The sequence below is a fragment of the Lagenorhynchus albirostris genome, chromosome 13 (genome assembly GCF_949774975.1).
Source record: "Lagenorhynchus albirostris chromosome 13, mLagAlb1.1, whole genome shotgun sequence".
Taxonomy (NCBI): domain Eukaryota; kingdom Metazoa; phylum Chordata; class Mammalia; order Artiodactyla; family Delphinidae; genus Lagenorhynchus; species Lagenorhynchus albirostris.
This window is the reverse complement of record NC_083107.1, coordinates 69,741,718-69,763,676: the sequence shown is the minus strand read 5'-3', so window position 1 is coordinate 69,763,676 and position 21,959 is coordinate 69,741,718. Positions and strand designations below refer to the sequence as shown.

At 38.1% G+C, this 21,959-nt stretch overlaps 1 protein-coding gene across 6 annotated transcripts in view; it reads right to left on the bottom strand.

The window, feature by feature from the left end:
• Positions 1 to 21,959, bottom strand: part of DTNB (dystrobrevin beta) — a 232,976-nt gene that overhangs the window by 149,661 nt on the left and 61,356 nt on the right. For all 6 annotated transcript variants that reach the window (XM_060168532.1, XM_060168533.1, XM_060168534.1 and 3 more), the window contains exons 5-7: positions 16,591 to 16,676; positions 5,628 to 5,782; positions 147 to 252 (exon numbers count right to left, since the gene is read on the bottom strand). In XM_060168532.1, the coding sequence (XP_060024515.1) occupies positions 147 to 252; positions 5,628 to 5,782; positions 16,591 to 16,676 (347 nt within the window). The remainder of the gene's footprint in view (positions 1 to 146; positions 253 to 5,627; positions 5,783 to 16,590; positions 16,677 to 21,959) is intronic.

Genomic DNA, 21,959 nt, shown 5'->3' with positions numbered 1-21,959 from the left:
GGAAGCTAAAACCACAAATTCAAATGATGGAGTGCCAGCGAATGTCAACTGTAATTTTCAATGATAATAACTAAGGACATTACAAATACTGTCAGTTCATATACTTCCTATAGCACAGGGAACTGAATGATAAAAGTTCTGCTTACCATTCTCAACGTGGGCAAGCCTATGCATGAGAGGTAGCCAGACAAGGCACTGGGGAGGAGGATCGGCCATCATGGTGTCTAAAAACGTATTTAGCATTATCTTTTTCTGTGAAGAGAAAAAAAAACAAGTATACTTCATATTTTTCAAATATCTCTGAACTCTAAGATTAAGTTAACTTAGGATTCTCCCAACCAAGTTGTAATGAATTACATGGGGAATTTTATAGCAAAATAAATAGTATTTTGCATTACTACAGACACTGCTACACACTATTCTATGTACTACTGCTATATTCAAATGCATTTCCACTTACATTATTTTATTTGAGTCTTAAAACAACTGTATATAAAAAAAAAAAAAAAACAACTGTAGAAGACAAATAGGCTAGGATGGAATTACTACGTTGTACACCTGAAACTAATACTGTAAGTTAACTATATTTCAATAAAACATATGAAATGAAAAAAAGATAAATAGGCTAGGTATTACTATCTTCATTTTACAGATGAGATAATAAAGGAATGACGCATTTAAATGGTTTGTAAAGGTCCTACCAAAATCAGGACTACAACTCAGGTGTCCTTCAAATGACTATTTCTGAAGAATTCTGAAGGAAAGTCTCAGATCCAGGACAGAGACTGTAGGCCAGCACTGAATGGAGGGAGGGAAAGGTTCTCACATATATGTAAGAGGGCTAAATGAGAGTGATAACAGTAGGAAGTTACCGTCCAAAGGCCCTTATACATAGCTATGCATTGACGGTGTAGTTTGAGAAATGCCTACTCGAATAGGCTAAATAAAGTTTTCCAAAGTGTTTTCCATCTCAGGCATCAAAGCTACTAATGTTTCTGAGATTTCAGTGGAATCTGGGAGGAATGCGTGAGCAACGTTAAAAATAAAAACAGAAAGTCACCCAGCATTTGAATGGAGGTTCAGACATGGAAAATGCCTCTTATAATGGATATGCAAATAACTGCAATAAACCAAAATGAAATTAAAAGTGTCTACTTAAAATTGAGAAAGAAGATGCTAGGAAGTCTTTAGCTAGTCAGAGGTGGTTAATATACGTTTGTAATTATATCACTTATCATAAATGTAATGTTTAAATTAATGTTTCTGTATCCTCTTATATTTGTTAAAAATTACACTTTTACAAATCCACTTATAATCCTAATGCTACTTTCCCTAAAAGTTTTGATTCACCTATCATGGAGTTTTGTGTGGTTTCTTAAATCTTCAAGATGAAAAGGAATTATACTTGATATCTCAGAACTCCCTCATAAGTACGCTCAGGATCAGTTTCCAAAAGTTGTCCTAAGTCATACTATAATTTAAGTCCTCCAAAAGCATGAGGAATGAAACCAGAAGAACTGTGTCCCAGTGCTCTGTCTTCCATTAACTACGTGATTGGGGGGAAATCACCTAACATTCTGGTTTCAGTTTTCTTATCTCTCAAGGGCTAGAGCAGTGGTTCTCGAAGTATGGTCGTCAGAGGTCCCCCTGCAAGGTTCCTAAAACACTTCCAAGGAGCCCATGAGGTCAAAACTATTTTCATAATAATACTAAGACATCATTTGCTTTTTTCAATCTGATTCTCTCATGACTGTACAGTGGAATGTTCCAGAGGCAACGTGGCATATCCACAATTATCTGCAAAAGCTTTTAAAATATTCCTCCCTTTTCCAACTACACAGCTGTCTGAGACCAGATTTTCTTTCCATACTTTAACCAAAACAACATATCACAACAGACTGAATGGATAAGCAGATATGAAAACCCAGCTGTCTTCAACTGAGCCAAATATTAAAGAAATTTGCAAAAAAAATAAAACAATGGCATTCTTCTCATTAAATTTTTTTGCTTTGGAATATCTACTTTTCATAAAATATATTATTTATGTTAATATGTAATCGGTTTATCATTGTTCTTTTTAAATGATTTAATATTTTATAATTTATCAGTTTTGATTTCTAATATGGAAATACTGATAGATATAACTCATATAAACAAAAGCTCTCTGGGGTGCTCAAATATTTTCAGGGGTGTAAAAAGGTCCTGATACCAGAAAGTTTGAGAACTTATGGGACAGTATTCCCAGCTCTAAAATTCCATGACTCAGTAAATAACTATGTGAAAGACAGACTCTTTCACTCTTCTTCTACCTTTTGTTTTGTTTTATTTTGGTTTTGCTCCTGAGTTGAATACATTCTTTGCATTTCTCTTTATTTTTTACAACAGAATATTTATAATAAAAACTATAATAAAACTGCAAGTAATGAACATTCTTGCCACAATTCTCATTTTTCTGTATTTCCCTCCAAATGCGTGTTTCTATATAATTATGTACATAGGGTATATAAAAATATATAATCTGTCTTTCCACTTAATATTTTTTCTTTTTTAAATAAATTTATTTATTTATTTCTGGCTGAGTTGGGTCTTTGTTGCTGCGCGGGGGCTCTCTCTAGTTGTGGCAAGTGGGAGCCACTCTTTGTTGCCATGTGCGGGCTTCTCATAGCGGTGGCTTCTCTTGTTGCAGAGCACAGGCTCTAGGCGTGTGGGCTTCAGTAGTTGAGGCACATGATGAAGCACAGGCTCAGTAGTTGTGGCGCCCAGGCTTAGCTGCTTCACCGCATGTGGGATCTTCCCAAACCAGGGCTCGAACCTGTGTTCCCTGCATTGGCAGGCAGATTCCCAACCACTGTGCCACCAGGGAATCCCCCACTTAATGTTTTATTAAATACTTTATTGTTTTGCTACAAGGTCTTCTTTTCTAATCATTTTAACAGCTGCCTCATCCACTGAGCAAAAACACCATGATTTATTTATGCTTTCCTCAATAAAACATTGAGCCTGTTTTTATCTTTGTATGCACTCTCATATTTTTCTTAGAAACCAGTGTTTCTGTTTGCTGTCTACTTCCCCACACTTTGTTATTCTAATCATCAATACTGACAATTATTAGTCTAGATGGCATTTGACTTCCCTCCCTCCACTCTTGGCTACAACTTTCCTGTTTTAAAAGAGGGGAGAAATCAACTCTTAAAAGTGAGAAATCCAGTATCACTAAAATAACGTGAGAAAACAAGTAAAATAATTTAGCATTAGATCATCATAGCTGCAATTTCCAATCTCATCTTTTCCATTAAAAACTCCTATTTTCTGGGACTTCCCTGGTGGTGCAGTGGTTAAGAATCCGCCTGCCAATGGAGGGGACATGAGTTCAATCCCTGGTCCGGGAAGATCCCACATGCCGCGGAGCAACTAAGCCCGTGTGCTACAACTACTGACCCCACGTGCCGCAACTACTGAAGCTCACACGTTCTAGGGCCCGCGTGCCGCAACTATTGAGCCTGTGTGCTGCAACTACTGAAGCCTGGGCGCCTAGAGCCCGTGCTCTGCAACAAGAGAAGCCACCGCAATGAGAAGCCCGCACACTGCAACAAAGAGTAGCCCCCACTCGCCACAACTAGAGAAAGCCCGTGCACAGCAACAAAGACCCAGTGCAGCCAAAAACAACAACAACAAAAACAACAAAACAAAACTCCTATTTTCTTATGGGCAACAGGGAAATATTTCTTATCCATTGCCCTATCACTTACTTGGTAATCAGTTAAACAATGTATGACATTTAGCTAAAAGACTTAAAAACAGCATTTTTTAAATCTTTCAGATTAAAATGTTTTTATACAAACTTTTTGTGTAAAGTTATAGAAATACTTTGTCTGACAAGAGCAAACACACATTAACTGGTTACAGGACCAGTGCTATGGGTCAGCCTTTCAGTTATTATAAGATACTGAATCATATCACAGATTTATTCTGGACTTTGAAAATTAGAGTACTTTGTAATGACACAACAATATAGTGTTGCTGTGCTTTTTATCGAGATACTTTTATTTATTATAGCTTTTTTAAAAAAAGAATGGAAAAAGTCTTCAAAAATTCTGAAATTCGGTATTTTCCTCATTGCAAAGATTGTCTCATTTGAGAAAATTATGGAATAATATCAGTGAACACAACAAGGTTGTAATCACTTCCATGAGCTTTAAGCTTGCAGTAAGAATTCAAGCCCAGATACTTACTCATGCCATAATAGATTTAAAACCACTACTCAATCAAACTACCTAGTAAGCACTGATGATTTTCCAGACACTGTCAGTAATGGGGATTTAAATTTGAAGGAGACCAAGGTGCATCCCTCAGGGCATAAGTGAGCTAGATGTAACAGGCCAGGGCCTGTAGAAGAGGAAACAATTAATCCTACATTGAAAGATTCAGAGCAACAAAGACAAGGAAATATTTAGCTGTGACTTGAAATATGAGGCCTTTGTTGCAGGAGAGAAAGAAGGTCGGGATTACTGGCATTTCAGTGAGAGCTAACAGCATAAACAAAGAAGAGAAGTATACCACTTTCACCTACTCAAAACAAGAGAAATGCAAATCAAAACTATGCTGAGATAACACTTCTCATCTCTCAGATTGGCAAAAATTCCTAAATGTAAAAACATGTGCTGTTGGCAAGGCTGTGGAGAAAAAGATGGACTTACACACTGCTGGTGGGAGTGTAAATGGTACAACCCCTGTGGCACTGGGGCAATATCTAAAAAGAATTCATGGCATCCTGAGGGATGGGGTCTGTGGGGGTAGGAGGGATCAGGAATGAAGGTGAAAGAGAGGCAGGGGTCGGATCGATAAGCAACACCTTGTCTGGCTAACTACATTATCCAGGAGGCAGCGAGGAGTTAGTAAGGTTTTTTCAAAGCAAACTAGGGACACCAACAGGGCTGTTTTTTAAAATGATGACTTAAACTCAAATTTGCTTATGATTAAAAGGAATAATGGGGAGGACCTTCAAGATGGCAGAGGAGTAAGACATGGAGATCACCTTCCTCCCCACATGTACATCAAAAATACATCTACAGGGCTTCCCTGGTGGCACAGTGGTTGAGAGTCCGCCTGCCGATGCAGGGGACACGGGTTCGTGCCCCGGTTCGGGAGGATCCCACATGCCGCGGAGCGGCTGGGCCCGTGAGCCATGGCTGCTGAGCCTGCGCGTCCGGAGCCTGTGCTCCGCAACGGGAGAGGCCACAGCAGTGAGGGGCCCGCGTGCCGCAAAAAAAAAAAAAAAAAAAAGATTATTAAAAAAAAACTAATTAGGGAGAGTAACATATGTCTAGCAGCAATAAGATAAATACTTTACCTTAAACATTTTTCTTGAAATTTTTAGTAATTTAAAATATTTCAACTGTTATCATTTTTTCAGAAAAGACTTCCCTCCCCTCTTCCAAGAAAAGAGTTCTCAGGTGAATTTTTAATCCCCCCTCTCTTCTACATCCTCTCCCCTGACTTAAAAGTTATTCTCCCTCCCCTACTCAAGACCTATATTCCTAGAGTGAAGCAATCTGGCGAAATCTGACAAAAGGCGGAGGGGTGGATGAGAGCTCTTCTAATCCTAGATTCTATAAACCCATCCTTACCTGCTGTGGAAAACAGGTGCGGACTGAGTGCTCTGTGTAACCAAAAGATGGCCCTTCAAAGACAGCTGTTGGGAGCTTCAGAACTTCCTTCAGAAACTGGTCAAACTTGCTAAATATCATTAAGCCATTGGAATCTGACATCTGGGAGAAAACATCTATGAGAACAAAACCAAATAAAGTCAAACTATAAGGAAATATCAACTCTTTATAAACAGCTCTATGTCATTTGTATACCAGTCCAAAAGCATCATTAAAAAGTATCATAAAGTTGTTATGATTTTTAGTTAACACGAATTCTCATTCTCATTAACACTGTGTGGTTACTTTGCTTATGAGGCCCCTCTTTCCCACCCACTTAATATTCTACCTAAACATCACATAACCACTCATGTACGTCTACCTACCTACTCTTTTCGAGCATACGTAACTGGATAACGTATAACTTTTTATTTTATCTATTTACACCTCACTTTATTCCAAGAAGAATTTGTAGCAGCATATCTTTATCTCTTACATTTGTGTACGTATTTATATAAGACATATACATCTTTGAGTGTATCAATATATTTGCATATTGGTGATAGGGTATGAAAGAAATTGTATTGTATTTGCATATTATTATACTAATGATGTAATATATTCCTGTGTAGTATGTTTATTTAGAATATTCCATTTAGTAAGGTCCAGAGTAGAATAAAAAGAACTCATATAATCTCTTCTATCACAAGATACTCTGATACTATAAGATCCTATTTTTATATAAAGTCTGGCCCAAGCAGCTAGAAAGTTCCAGTAATACTACTATTTCTTTATCTCCTTGTAGAGTTTCCTATCTCCAGTTAGTTATTTCTCTCTTCTCACCCATAATTGGGGAGAAAAAGAAAAATAACCAGGAGCTCAAAACAACTTGACAACTTTAACCTAAGCTTTCTTTTCAAACTATTCAGCTTTCTTACAAACAAATCAGTGAGTTAAATATGCAGAGAAAAATAATTTCCTGAGGCCTTTCCAAACATGGCACTTTTAAAAATCATATTCTGGGCTTCCCTGGTGGCACAGTGGTTGAGAGTCCGCCTGCCGATGTGGGGGACACGGGTTCGTGCCCCGGTCCGGGAAGATCCCACATGCCGCGGAGCGGCTGGGCCCGTGAGCCATGGCCGCTGAGCCTGCGCGTCCGGAGCCTGTGCTCCGCAACGGGAGAGGCCACAGCAGTGAGAGGCCCGCATACCACAAAAAAGAAAAAGAAAAAAAATCATATTCTATATATTCATAATGAACAGGTATATTAGAAATACATATGTATCCCAAAGCACCAGATATAGGAAAAAAACAACCATTAAAATACATTAATCAAAGAAAGATAAAATTTAGATCATCAAGTCCACAGGGTAACTTTTAAGGCATTAGAAAACAGGAAATTATCAAGGAATGAAAATCTCCAGTACATTCCTCTCATGAGAGCTGCTAGCTTGTAGTTGAGGGAAAAGTATTAAATACCCATGAGGTGGGGAAAATCCAACAAGAGGCTAAAAGAAGTATGGTCCTAGTAGAAAGTAAAATCAATTAATTAACAAATACATACTAAGTTCTTACTAAGTAGTCCAAGTGCCAAGTACTCTGCTAGGTGTTTTGAAAAACAACAAAGAAGTATGATACATGGTCCTTATCCCCCCCAAGAAACTTTCAACATAGCTGGAAAAAATAAGATACACATGAAGCAAAGAAGAATAAAGCACTAAGCTGACTCTAACTAGAACAGAAAGAAGGGAGGCATAAGATATTTGTTAACCCTCACCATTTGCCTGGCACCACAACAGGTAACTATGGCTGAGTCTGCTGTGGACACCCAGTATTCTTATCTCCTTCCTTAGTAACAGAACACTAATTTTATTTTGTGCAGCAATGTACCCAACTAAGAGATTAAACTTTGAAGCCTTCTTCTAACAAGTTGCAGTCATATGACTAGGTGTTTGGACAATGAGACTATAAGCAGAAGGGTTGTGAGAGACTTCCTAGAAGGCTAGTTTTAGGCAGCTTTTTAAAGAAAGCTGACTGCACTGGAAATAGACACTTTCTTCCTTCCTCCTTTTGCTATCTGGAATGCAGCTATGATGGCTGGAGCTTCCAGCAGCCACCTTGGACTATGCGGTAATCTCAACTTTTATGTAGAAATCACACACTAGAATGATAGAAAAGAAAGATATAGAAAGCCTGGGTCCCAGATGAACATGAAACTATCATACCAGCCCTGGACTACATACTCCTGGACTTCTTTTATATACGAGAAAAATAAACTTCAACTTTGTTTAAAATACTGTTACCTTGGTTTTTGTTTTCACGTAGCAATCCCCAATATTAAGTACTACTATAGTTTACTAAACATTACCTCATTTTACTGTCACGAAAAGGTGTGTATGTACACATGTGTATGCACATAATTGTTAAATTTTATAGATAAGGAAAGTAGCTTAGAAAGGTTAACTTTCTTAAGGTCAAAAGTTACTAAGTGGCTAAATCAAGATTTAAACCCACTTATCCGACTGCAAAGACATTCCATTACATCACACTTCTTCAAAATATAGTGCAGAGTAGACACAAAAACACATAGGGGGCTTCCCTGGTGGCACAGTGGTTGAGAGTCCACCTGCCGATGCAGGGGACACGGCTTCGTGACCCGGTCCAGGAAGATCCTACATGCCACGGAGCGGCTGGGCCCGTGAGCCATGGCCGCTGAACCTGTGCATCCGGAGCCTGTGCTCCGCAACGGGAGAGGCCACAACAGTGAGAGGCCCATGTACCGCAAAACAACAACAACAACAAAAACAAACAAACAAACAAACAAGAAATTTAGAAGCCTGGCCTTGAAAAATAGAATTTGGAATGATGAGGTCAAAACAGCTGGGGGGTGGGGGTCTGGGGACACAACTAGAGAAGAACAGGAAAAATAAAACGAATGAATAAATATAACAAAACAGAAACAGACTCACAGATACAGAGAACAAACTGGTGGTTACCAGTGGGGAGGGGCAAGATGGGGGTAGGGAACGAACAGGTACAAACTACTATGTATAAAATAAATAAGCTGCAAGGATATACTGTACAACACAGGGAATATAGCCAATATTTTACAGTAACTTTAAATGGAGCATAATCTCTAAGAATATTGAATCACTATGTTGCACACATGAAACTAATATAATATTGTAAGTCAACCATACTTCAATCTAGAAAGAAAAAAGGAGAGTAGGATAAAAGTCTCTGTGGCAGGAATTTATAGAGTGTGTCTGTTAGTGGTGGCAGGCAAGAAACAGTGCATCAAAGAGAACATTCTATGATAACTTATATTGTGAAGTAAAGGTAAATAGAGATTGAATAAGAAAAGTATGTTATCGGGCTTCCCTGGTGGTGCAGTGGTTGAGAGTCCGCCTGCCGACGCAGGGGACACGGGTTCGTGCCCCGGTCCGGGAAGATCTCACATGCCGCGGAGCGGCTGGGCCCGTGAGCAACGGCCGCTGAGCCTGCGCGTCCGGAGCCTGTGCTCCGCAACGGGAGAGGCCACAACAGTAAGAGGCCCCCGTACCGCAAAAAAAAAAAAAAAGAAAAGTATGTTATGAATGAAAACTTTGAAAGAGGAAACAATTTGGATTTGGTTTAAAAATGCTGAAGTAGGGAAGAAATATTTAGAAAGTTAGGTTTCAAGAAAATTAGACTGTTAATGATTGGCAGAATGAATAAAAGAGGAAGAATAAGATTGGTGACATCAACTAGAAAACCCTGTAAATAACGCACAAGTAAGAAAGTGAGAGTCGGAATTACAGGAGTGACAGTACTGAGGGGCAGGCTTGGTCAACTCCAAGACATGTCAATGCAGGAAACTGAAGTTGATGGCAAACTGGATTAGAGAATAAAGGAATTTCTAAAATTAGGATTATTTTAAGCTTCTAGCTCAGAAAAATGCTGACAACCCTGACTGAAATAACCAAATTGAAGATAAAGACACTTAGCTTTGAACATAACTGTATTTGAACTAATCAGCAAATTTCCAAGTAGAACCATCCTGCAGGCAGTTAGAAGCAGAGTACTGGGCCGCAGTTCGAGACAGCAGATACAGAGTTTTGAAAACATTACCAATTATGTGAATAACGGATGCCCTTTGAAGGCGGGAAGAGCATCATGACTTAATTTTCAAATAGCTGGCTGCTGTTCTCATAATGAAGAAAATAATCATCCACTAAATCTGAATGAAAACTAAGGGGAAATATGGGATGTGGCAGACACTGCAAGGTGCCTACTACTCAGTATCTATTTTCCCATTTTCACTCCCGAACTGAACTCTGATTAGAATGGCAGTGTGTTCCCCTTAAAAATTACTTCCCAGACTCTTGTGCACGTCGTAATTCTGAAGTGAATTTGTGGAAAAGCTTTTGCTTTCCTGATACAAGCATCTCTTTCTTCTTTCTACTTAAAATGAGAATAAGGCACAGTAAAGAGCAGTCACTTATAATCCCAGGAGGAAAGCCATATGGCAGAGCAGGAAGACAGGAGGAACCCAAGTCTCTGATGACATCCCTGAGTCATGGTACCAACCTTGAACTTGCCAGCCTCTGAATTTATTGTTGCATGAGAAAAATAAATCCCAATGGTTTTATGCCACTGTTAGTCAAGTTTTCTGTTGCCACTCAATGTGTTCATAATGGAGAAACTAGCAAGTTAATGGTAGAAATATTCAAGACCAGAGACTTCAGCTACCAAGTATATATTGATAAATACACATATGTATAGCTTCCAATCACAAAAACATACGTGTATACACGCACACCACCAAATCTATACCTAACTCATTCAGGGCAATAAAGGAGTGATTAGACAGTGAAATGACTAACTTCCCCCTCAAAAAAAGTATTACTTTCAGTTATACTTAGTTACTAGGTCATAAAATAGATTCAAAGTAGTAAAAAAAAATTTTAATCAATGAAAAAAGAAACTATAACTTAATAGGCCCACATTACACTAGTAAGAGAACAAGCAGAAACATGTTTGTTGGTTGGTTGGTTTTAAAAGAAAAACTGGTAGACCTCAAAACTATTAAGTAATTACTTAGAAGTCATGACTTCTAGAGTTACTTGTTTAAAACAGTTTTTTTGTTTATTTTTAGATTAGGCTTCTCATATCTGTAACAAAAACACTGAAAATAATTGTTTATTTTTTATTGTAAATGAAATATAACAATGAATCTAAGTGTGATTTACTATATACATATAAAAATACCTTACCAAAGAAATAAATAAGAGACAATTTAATAAAAACATCCCCCAAATTAAACTAGTCCTTTAATTAAAGCCCTAAACCCTTCTGGCATTAAGGGAATAAACTGCTTCCCAGATCACGGTTAATTTCCCCAATAATTCTCTTTCTATTTATACATCTCTGAAAGAAAGTATGCTAATTTCCCATTAGTTGTTTCCAGATAAAAATACAGGCTTTCTCCCTTGTGAAAAACCCACAATCAAGCCCTTACATGCACACGTGTACAAACTTTTTAAAATATTCTGTCCTTTGTGTAGTGGCAAAATAATGTTCCTTTTCTACCATCTTCACATATGTTTCAAATTTTTTTCTGGTGATAATGACCTTGGCTTTACTCATTGCATCTATCCATCTATCCACTCTCCTCTCATCCCCACATGACCAACCATATACTTTTGCAAGATGATAGGGCTGTTTACAATAAAGACTCAAGTCTATAGAAAAGAAAGCCATTTTCTTCTATATGTTAGTTTTCCTGGCAAACGTCTCTCATCTTCTCCTGTCATCTTTCTACCAACTGAGCAACCTAACCCACAAAAAATGTATACACATCTGCATGTTTATAAATATCTGTATGTAACTAAATCCAAGTGCATATTTTATTCCCAAACTCATGAATATTCCTACATCATTCATTAAGTCAGAGTGAGGCTGGAGGATGGGATTCAGCCATGCCTTGGGCTTCTAGTGTTGATTGAGTCAGAACTACCTTAAACAAGTCTCCAGGCCTTCCTTGGTTTTTGTTTATCTTTTTCTTTTTCATAAAATGCAGATGTACGACTCATTTCTTACTTGCTTCTAGCTCTAAAACATTTTGGCTATATGAGAAATGTGAAATATGGGCAAGTATTCAGATTAAAGAGTCACTTCAGGCTAATGAAGGGAAGAGATGATTAACAGAAACCAGTCAGGATAAATATGCAGTGACAGGTGGTTAGAAGACTGTAAGAGAGGATGCTAAATTTTGAACAGGTGAAACTGCTTAATTATAACTTCAAAGGTTGGCTCCCTACAGTCTGTTAATGAAACATCAAGGAAGCAAACAACTGAAATGTCAGAACTGCCTGTTCTGAGAAAAAACACCTCAGGTCATCTTTTCTCTGGCTGCACAAAGTGTGGTCTATCAAAAACACGCAGAAACAATAATATAAATTATTATTATAAAACCATTTTATAATATTATAAAATTATAAAACCATTTATGCTATAACCCAGAGAAAACACCTAACAGTGTTATCATTTTGGTATATTTCTTTCTTTTCCTATGTGCATAATAAATTTTTATTTAAAACTATATTACATTTATGCATTTTGATCTGAAGCATATTTTTAAAGGCAGTATATCCAATCGTGTCGGTATCCCAAAGTGTAACTGAGCTCTCACTTTTGGACACTAAAGCTGTTTTAAGTCTTCATATATTATAAAAAGTGTTGCAACAAATATATGTAAAACCTAGGGCACACCTCTGATTAATTCCTCATGATAAACTCTAGAAGCAGGCTGAGTCACGGGGCACAAATATTCTTATAGCCCTTCTGACACACTGCTAGACTGCCCTTCAAAACGGTGGCACCAGTTTTCTAAAGGATTTAAAAATAAATTGCATGAATCATCTGCTCCTATCTTTCAGCGCAAGACAGATGGGGTTTGCATAAGAGATAAGTTTCTTAGAAAATAGCAGAATTAGACAAAGTAAATAAATCACATAGCTAAATTAGCTGACAATTAGTATGGTTTAATAAATAATGGGTTTTACAGCCTGTAAATTTTGTTTCTCTGAGTTATTTTTTGGGTTTCTGACATTACTGAGTTTTCATCATGCTGATAATCAAAGTCTGTACTCTGATTATAAATCATTGGTATTTAGAATCCTGACTTAAGTTGCCTTTGAATCTAGGATACAGTCCCTAATGGCCACAACAGTTAACCATTTATCTATAAATGAATGATACCTGGGGACAGAAACTCTCTTAAGAGAGACCTGAAAAGTCTAATTAAGAAATGTTTTTGGACTTCCTTGGCAGTCCAGTGGTTGGGACTTTGCCTTCCAATGCAGGGGGTGCAGGTTCGATCCCTGGCTGTGGAGCGAAGATTCCACACTGCCTCACGGCCAAAAAACCAAGACATAAAATGGAGGCAATATTGTAGCAAAATCAATAAAGACTTTTAAAAAAAGGGTCCACATCAAAAAAATCTTAAAAAAGGAAATGTTTCAAACTAAAAACACAAGTATTGGTTAAGTCATTTTAAATGCCATCTTGACACTAAAACAAGCAAACAAAGACAGATCAAGGAAAAAGGGGAAAAAATTAAAGGAAAAAATTCTAAAATAAGAGGTAAAAAGCAAAAAGATAAAAATAAAAGTAGAAATGCTGAGGCATATTCCATAAATTAGAAAAATCTAACTTAATGGGAACATTAACAGAGGTAACAGAAGTAGAGTCAGTGGGAGGAGGCTGCAGAAACTAAGAACAAAGACAAGGGAACAAGTAGGAAGAAAAAAGTGAATAAATGGTCAAATATCATTTTATGTTACAATACAGTGTTATAGCTACCTTCTTCTACACTATTATTCAGCCACCTCAACTAAGTAGGACATAGCTGTGACTAGAAAGCAAGGGAAAAAGGATTCTCACAATAGCCAAAACTACTAAAGTGAGTGCTTCTCTCAATACGAGTAATCACTTCGTCCATACTCTAACAGAATAGAATGTTAAGAAGGCTGGTTATGTTTTCTCTGTCAGTAGCATATGAAGAGTATATCAGAAGCAAAAGGAGACTGCTTGAGACGGGTACACTGATAATACCATCACATCTACCAGAGATAAAGGACACGTACACACACATACACACGCATACACCATCACCACCACCACCAATGACAAAAAGTTCAAAAGCTGAAAAAACACAGCAGTCTGAAAACATGAGAAGGGGCAAACAACCCAGAGCCTCGCAGTTAGCCCTAAATGCATCAGAGAATGACACCCCTAAGAGGTGAAAAATATTTAAATTATGGTCAGTGAGCTCTGTTTAAAACAGAAGGCACAGACCACACTTAAAGCAGTTTCCACCCTAGATGATTAAAACAAAAAAGTGGAGATAGGCTTCAATACCTGAAAGTGTTACTTAGGTTAAACATCTCACTCTCTAGTCAAGATAATTACAGTACAATAAAAATAATGAAACGGGGGGACTTCCCTGGTGGCACAATGGTTAAGAATCCACCTGCCAATGCAGGGGACACTGGTTTGATCCCTGGTCTGGGAAGACCCCACATGTCACGGAACAGCTAAGCCCGTGAACCACAACTACTGAGCCTGCGCTCTAGAGCCCAAGAGCCACAACTACTGAGCCCACGTGCCACAACTACTGAAGCCCGCGTGCCTAGAGCCCATGCTCTGCAACAAGAGAAGCCACCGCAATGAGAAACCCGCGAACCGCAACAAAGAGTAGCCCTCACTCACTGCAACTAGAGAAAGCCCACGTGCAGCAACGAAGAACTGACGCAGCCAAAAAAAAATTAATTTTGAAAAATAATGAAACAGAGAACAGATGGTAAAGAAACCTTAATTTTGAACGTGAAGAAGACAAAGAAACCAGATTTTAAATCTATCTGAATCATGTAAACATGCTATTAAGTGACCTAGTGTGGCTTGTATTTCCGTAAACAATGTGTAACGATATGGTGTTGAGAGCACACTGACGTGTCACATTTGCCTAGGTATGTGTACTTTTGTGCCACTTGAATATTGGTCACTTGTGCTCCTCTAAGAAATTCAAAAGCCACATAAATAAACAAAAAACCCACCTGCTATCACCTGGATCCCTTCAATACTTCACACAGAACTAGGATTTGCACCTTTTCACTAATAGTTACAACAGAGAGCTGCAGTAATTTTAGTTCTCAATCAACAATTTATATTTGGCAAAATTTTAGCACTTACTATGGGCCAGGTACCAGCTCTATGTAAATGTAGCAAATTTAATCATAGAAACTTAAAGAGTCCAGAATCATCTAGAATGTGCAGTTATATAATCAATTTTCTATTTTTAACCAGTTTCTCCAGTCCTAATAAAAATGGCAATGTATATTTCTTTATCTGGTATCATCATCGTTAAAAAACAGACAAAACCCCAACTTTCTTTTTCTCTGTGAATGAGATATAATTTTATCTGTATTATATTATCATCCTCAGAAAAACACCATGTCAGAATTAAGAAAATGTTAAGAAATTTCAGCCCAAAAGAGTAATATTTTGAGATACCATGTGAAAAAAACTCAGAAGAGTATTTAAATAAAACTATACTTTTTTTTCTGCCAAAACTTTGTTTTACAATGCAGCTGATTTTGAAATGAGATAACCAGGTAACATTGACCAAATATACTAAGACCTTTCTTTAGACATCTAAATCTATATCTAGTGAGCTTTCTAACTTTTAATGTCATGGTAACATGTAAGAAAAAGCACAGAAAACAAACATGCACCCATGAAGTAATCTTGCCCAAAAGCCTGTACTTGAATCTGTTGAAGGCTCTGTATCTTTCAATTAAAACAAAAAATGTAGGGCACAGAGGAACACCACGGGGATGCAATCATCAAAATCTAGTCCATGAGAAATGCCACAAGACAGATGACCCAGTTTCTTCAACAAATCAATTCACAGGTTTTCTCAGCACTTCATGAAAACCCACAGCTTCAATCTCACCTCTGTGAAACCTGCTAGAGTTTCTTACTCCATGGATACTTGTATTAGGGCACTTTGAATGTGTGTCTCCCACTACAGGATGAGCATAGTGGAGTACAAAAGAGTAGCTTAGAAAGGGCTCTGAAGCTACAGCCTGAGTTGAAATCCCAGCTTCACCCCCTCAGTTAACTCATCTATAAAACAGAGAAAATACCACCTGCTGCTCAAAGAAATTTTAAGGATTCAGTGAGAAAATATATGTACAGCACCTAGCACAATGCTTGGCATATCTTAGGCAGTGAAGGACTATCTAATGAGTGAATAAATGAAAATGATAAGCAGAAAAATTAAGTAATTGTGAATTTTATCTCCTTCAACTTCATCTAACCACCTTCTAATAGTATCTAGTGAACAGTAAAATGCCAAAATGGTAAACAGTAAGAAAAAAATTAAGGAAAGATAAGTGAATAAATAGGTTATCAATTTCTAAATAACTACACTTGAATCTAAGGTACTAAAAAACAGTTTAATCATAAGAAATACCACCTGATAAAGCACTGAGTGATTAAGAGCTAAACTTGACCAAACCCGGTAAAAGTGATGAAATTTATTTTCTAATTAAAAGTGATCAACAAATCACCTTCAAGCATAATTTTTAACAACATAGAAAACATTTTTAAAGAAATTTTTAAATGTCCACATTACTATTCTAAATCTTTTCAGAGTTCTCTTGTTTTAACCTAAAAAAAAAAAAAATTTAAAAATTAATTCAACCAACTTTTCCATCTGAACAGTAGGTGGCATAACTTACATACTCTGAGCCAGTTGCTGTAAAATGAGTGGTATGGTAGTAAAAAAACCAAAAAAGTTCAATAGACCATCATCCAAAATTCTGAAAACATTCATTTAAAAGTGTTTAAAAGTCCTAATTTGAAAATAAAATCTTTCAAATAATATAAAAATACTTACATCTCAATTTGTCCAGCATTTTTCCACCACACATGGTTGCTAACATAGCTTTAACTGAAAATACCGTCAACTTGCCTCGGCCCTCACTGCAAAATAAATTATATTAGAAATAATTGCTATCTGGAACCACAAAGGCAATCAAATGTATCACCAGTATATTGATTCCTGCCCTTCTGTTACAATATTACCACATTTAGAAACCTTGGATTCTTTTTTTCCTTTACAGAATTAAGGCTTCACATATGCTATGTGAACAGTGTTAAAACTAACCTGGTTTATTTGGCAATGAGTTTAGAAACACCCTATAAAGCAACTTCTGTTGGCTTTGTAGGCAAAGGCCAAATGAATGAACCTAAAAAACATCCTACCAACTTAGCCCATTAAATCCACAGCTGAGGTGTTTAAGTATTCAAATCTGAGGCACCACCTGGTTTGAATAATAATTCAGAAGTGTGTTCTTCCATCAGGATATTATAACAACAGTTTATTGTTACGTACTAAGGCAACAGGATGCATGTTGCTATAAAGATTTTATACTACCTTCATCTTTGCTTGTTTTCACTGTAACAACCTTTATGTTACCATGTGTTTATTCTAAGAAGTTCATCTGTCTCATCTGAGACATCTGTGTCAGATCTCCTGCCACCACTGTGAGAAAAGTGAAGGGGAAGGGACAGTATTATGAATTCTTCTTCAGGAACTAGAAAGATGAAATGTAGACCATAAATGAACTACTCAAAGTGACGCTATACACCACCTGCAGAGCCAGGACAATAACAGCAAGGCCCCAACCCCTGTGGCCACTGCTCCAACCATTCAACTATGTCCTGGTTTCAGAGAAGATGAAAACTTCACTAGCCGGTTTTTAAAGTCACATATGTAAATTAACAATGGGCTTTTGTGTTAATTTTATAAAGCTTGTGCTTACAAAGTTTCACAGTGACTTAGAGTAAAATACCTTTGCAATAATGAGAACTATATCATCTTGGTTTTGAAAAGAAAATGTCATCCTATTTATATTTACTAATGGTCCTAAGAGTGTCTCCTATTTTCCAAACCTTCTTTTTGTATACAGTAAGATCACATCTGAAAAGAGGCAAATGGTCAATAAGCCAGAAAATTCTCAGTGAAAATACTGCCAGGAGACACCAATGTTTGTTACAGTTGATTTTTAACTATTACATCTCATTAAGTTTACTCATAAGATAAAACAGGAATTCCCCCAAAACTAGCTAAAATTAGAATGGGACTTTTAATATACATAGATCATCAGAAATACAGATTCTGTTCCATGTCTTATATAGCACCTGGCAATATATCACCTGGAAATGATAAAAAATAGTCCTATGTCAAATATTCATTGCATTATATGAGCAACGTGAGTGTCTATAAAGAGCAACAACTGTGTTAAAAGTGATGGATTTCCAAGACTGATACAGACCTTTTACAGTGGACATTTCTTTTTGGTCACCAACCATCCAAATGCTGAGTCTACATTTAAGCACACCCTACCTTATATGACAAGCATATGTCCCACTACCAAAGTATGAAGAAGGAAGAAAAAAAACTTTCCCATCTTTCTTTGAAACTAAGACAGGGGCACATAATACAAGCTCCGCCAATAAGATGCACTGCTCTAGACTTCAAATAGAAAACAATTAACTTGTAGAAGTAAGAACTCCAAAGAATCCACCTGGCGAGGATGTCAGCAGTAGGAGCAGTTACATCCAGTGTCCTGAGAGCTGGGACAGAGATTCTCATGGCAGCAACCAGAGCCCAGCATCAGTGGCTTTTGGAGCACAAGCAGCAGTATCTATGCCCAGCTTGGTTGCAGAGGGACTTCCTGAGACCAGTTTTGTGGTATGATTTTGAGCTTTGTTCTTGGCAGTGTGGTCATCAAGCCTACTTTCCCAACCTTCTTAGAAAGCCAACTGGTCACCCATATCCTTTTAATGAATTAGCTAGAGATGGTTCCTACTGCTTACAACTAAGAATTCTGATGGATGCAGCTTCTATCCTGAAGTAAAGTGGCCCAGAAAGATGAAGTGACAAAAGAAAGTATTCCTGAAGCTCAAAGCGAGAGTAAGCAAGCCTGATGACCAGCAGAGCAAGGATGAGGAGCAAGTGCTCACCAGCAGAAAAGTCAAGCCTTGCTGCACAGCTAACGACATTTTTTAAGGTAAACTTGCTCGAAACATTTTTTGCAGACACAGATTTCATGACTTAAGAATACCCAGGAAATTCCACAGGGGAAAGTAAAAACTAATCTTAAAAGAGATTTCCACAGAAATCAGGATACTGATTACCTCTGGGGGAAGAGAGAGGAGTTGTAACACAGAAAGGAGAACACAAGGGGCTTCTGGGGTGCTGACAACATTCTACTTCTTGGCCTCCGGAGTATTTATATGGACATTTGTTTTATAGCAATTCATTAAACTGTACTTTGTTTTAGGTATTCTTCCGCAGGTGTTTTCTATTTCTGAATAAAAACTGTTTTAAAAAATGAATCCCGGGACTTCCCTTGTGGTCCAGTGATAGAGAATCCGCCTTCCAATGCAGGGGACGTGCGTGCGATCCCTGGTCAGGGAACTAAGATCCTACATGCCATGGGGCAACTAAGCCCACGCGTCACAACTACTGAGACTGCGCACCTCAACTAGAGAGCCTGTGTGCCGCAAACTACAGAGCCCACGTGCTCTGGACCCTGCGCACCACAACTAGAGAGAGAAAACCCCCATGCCACGACTAGAGAGAAGCCTGTGCACCACTACAAAGAGCCCACGCCACAACAAAAGATCCCGCATGCCTCAATGAAGACCTCGCATGCCACAACTAAGACCCAACGCAGCCACAAAAAGAAATTAAAAAAAAATTTTTTTTTAATGAATCCTGAGGGACTTCCCTGGTGGCGCAGTGGTTAAGAATCCACCTGCCAACGCAGGGGACACGGGTTCCAGCCCTGGTCTGGGAAGATCCCACATGCCGCGGAGCAACTAAGCCCGTGCACCGCAACTACTGAGGCTGCGCTCTAGAGCCGGCGTGCCACAACTACTGAAGCCCGTGCGCCTAGAGCCCGTGCTCTGCAACAAGTGAAGCCACTGCAACGAGAAGCCCGCACACCGCAACGAAGAGTAGCCCCCGCTCACAGCAACTAGAGAAAGCCTGTGCACAGCAACAAAGACCCAACACAGCCAAAAATAAATAAATAAATACTAAAATTTATAAAAAAAACAAAATAAGGATCCTGGGAAAGTGAGGGTTACCATTACTAGACAAAGGTAATGGTTTAAAGGAGAGAATAATGAAAGGGAAAAATACAGGCTAAAAAACATTTAAGATATATAAACTGCAATGCATAAAATTTTCCATAATGAAAATTTCCATAATAAAATATATAAAAAGAATAAAAACATTAAAAACCCCAAGGCCCTGGCCCCAGCTTTAGATGTCTATTAATAGAAGACTGGCTATTAGGCTATCATAAAAAAGAATGATAAAAAAACATATGAAAGATAGAGAATTATATCCAAGATAGATTACTTAAAAAAAAAAAAAAAGCAAGGCATGGAACAAAATAATTGCTAGAATGCAATCTAGCAATTATGTTAAAAAGGAGAGAGTAAAAAAATATTTTCATATATTTGTATATGCATAAGCTGTCTGAAAGGATACTGACAAAATAACATTAGTTGCATCCAGGGTCAAAAGCAGGCAGCCAAAGGAAAGCAATGAAAGAGTGGGCACTTTTCACTTTATAAATATTAAATGTTTATACTAGAAGAGAAGGTTCTTAAGCCAATAACCTAAGCTTCCATCTGAAGACTCAAGAAAAAGAACAGCAAATTAAACCCAAAACAAGCAAAAGGCAAAAAATAATATGAGTAAGAACAGAAATCAATGAAATTGAAAACAGGAAATCAATACAGAATATTAATGAAACCAAAAGCTGGTTCTTTGAATAAACCAATAACATCGATAAATCTCTAGCCAGACTGACTAAGAAAAGAAAAGAGAAGACACAAATTACCAATATCAAAAATGAAAGAAGGGATATCACCACAGGTTTTCTAAACATTACAGAAACAATAAGGAAATATTACAAAAACTTTATGTCCATAAATTCAACAACTTAGATGAACTGGAGACACAAACTACTCCTTGAAAAATAGAAACTATTAAAGCTCACTCAGTAAGAAATAGGTAGGGCTTCCCTGGTTGCGCAGTGGTTAAGAATCTGCCTGCAGGGCTTCCCTGGTGGCGCAGTGGTTGAGAGTCCGCCTGCCGGTGCAGGGGACGCGGCTTCGTGCCCCGGTCCGGGAAGATCCCACATGCCGTGGAGCGGCTAGGCCCATGAGCCATGGCCACTGAGCCTGCGCGTCCGGAGCCTGTGCTCCGCAACGGGAGAGGCCACAGCAGTGAGAGGCCCGCGTACCGAAAAAAAAAAAAAGAATCTGCCTGCCAATGCGGGGGACACGGGTTCAAGCCCTGGTCCGGGAAGATCCCACATGCCACAGAGCAGCTAAGCCCGTGTGCCACAACTACTGAGCCTGTGCTCTAGAGCCCATGAGCCATAACTACTGAGCCCATGTGCCACAACTATTGAAGCCCACGTGCCTAGAGCCCATGCTCCACAACGAGAAGCCATGAAAATGAGAAGCCCGTGCACCGCAACGAAGAGTACCCCCCCGCGCTGCAACTAGAGAAAAGCCCACGTGCAGCAACGAAGACCCAACGCAGCCAAAAATAAATGAATTTTTAAAAAAAGAATAAGAAACAGGTAATCTGAATAGGCCCATATCCATCACAGAAGTTGAATCTGTATTTTTAACCCTTCCAAAAGAGAAAGCTCCTCATTCAGAGAGCTGTACTGGCAAATTCTAAACATTTAAAGAAGAAATAATTGCAGTTCTACTCTCTTCCAGGGAATAAAAAAGGAGGGAACACTTCCCAATTCTTTTATGAGGGCCAGCATTATCCTGATAACAAAAACGCATACATACATTACAACAAAAGAAAATAAGAAGTCGGTATCCCTCATGAACCCATACACAAAACCTTCAACAAAATGTGAGCAAATCGAATGTAGCAATATATAAAAACGACTTAAAAAAAAATCACAACCCAGGGGGCTTTATCCCAGTGATGTAACACTAGTTTGACATTTGAAGATCAATCAGTACAAAGAGAAAAGCTACACAATCATCCAAATAGATGCAGATGACAATAATACTCAACATTCATTCCGATAAATACCCTTGGAAAACCAGGAAAAGAAAAGAATTTCCTCAGTCTGATAATGGGCACCTTCAAAAAAAAAGTAACAGCTAATAACATCATACTTAATGATGAAAGACTAAGTATTTTTCCAC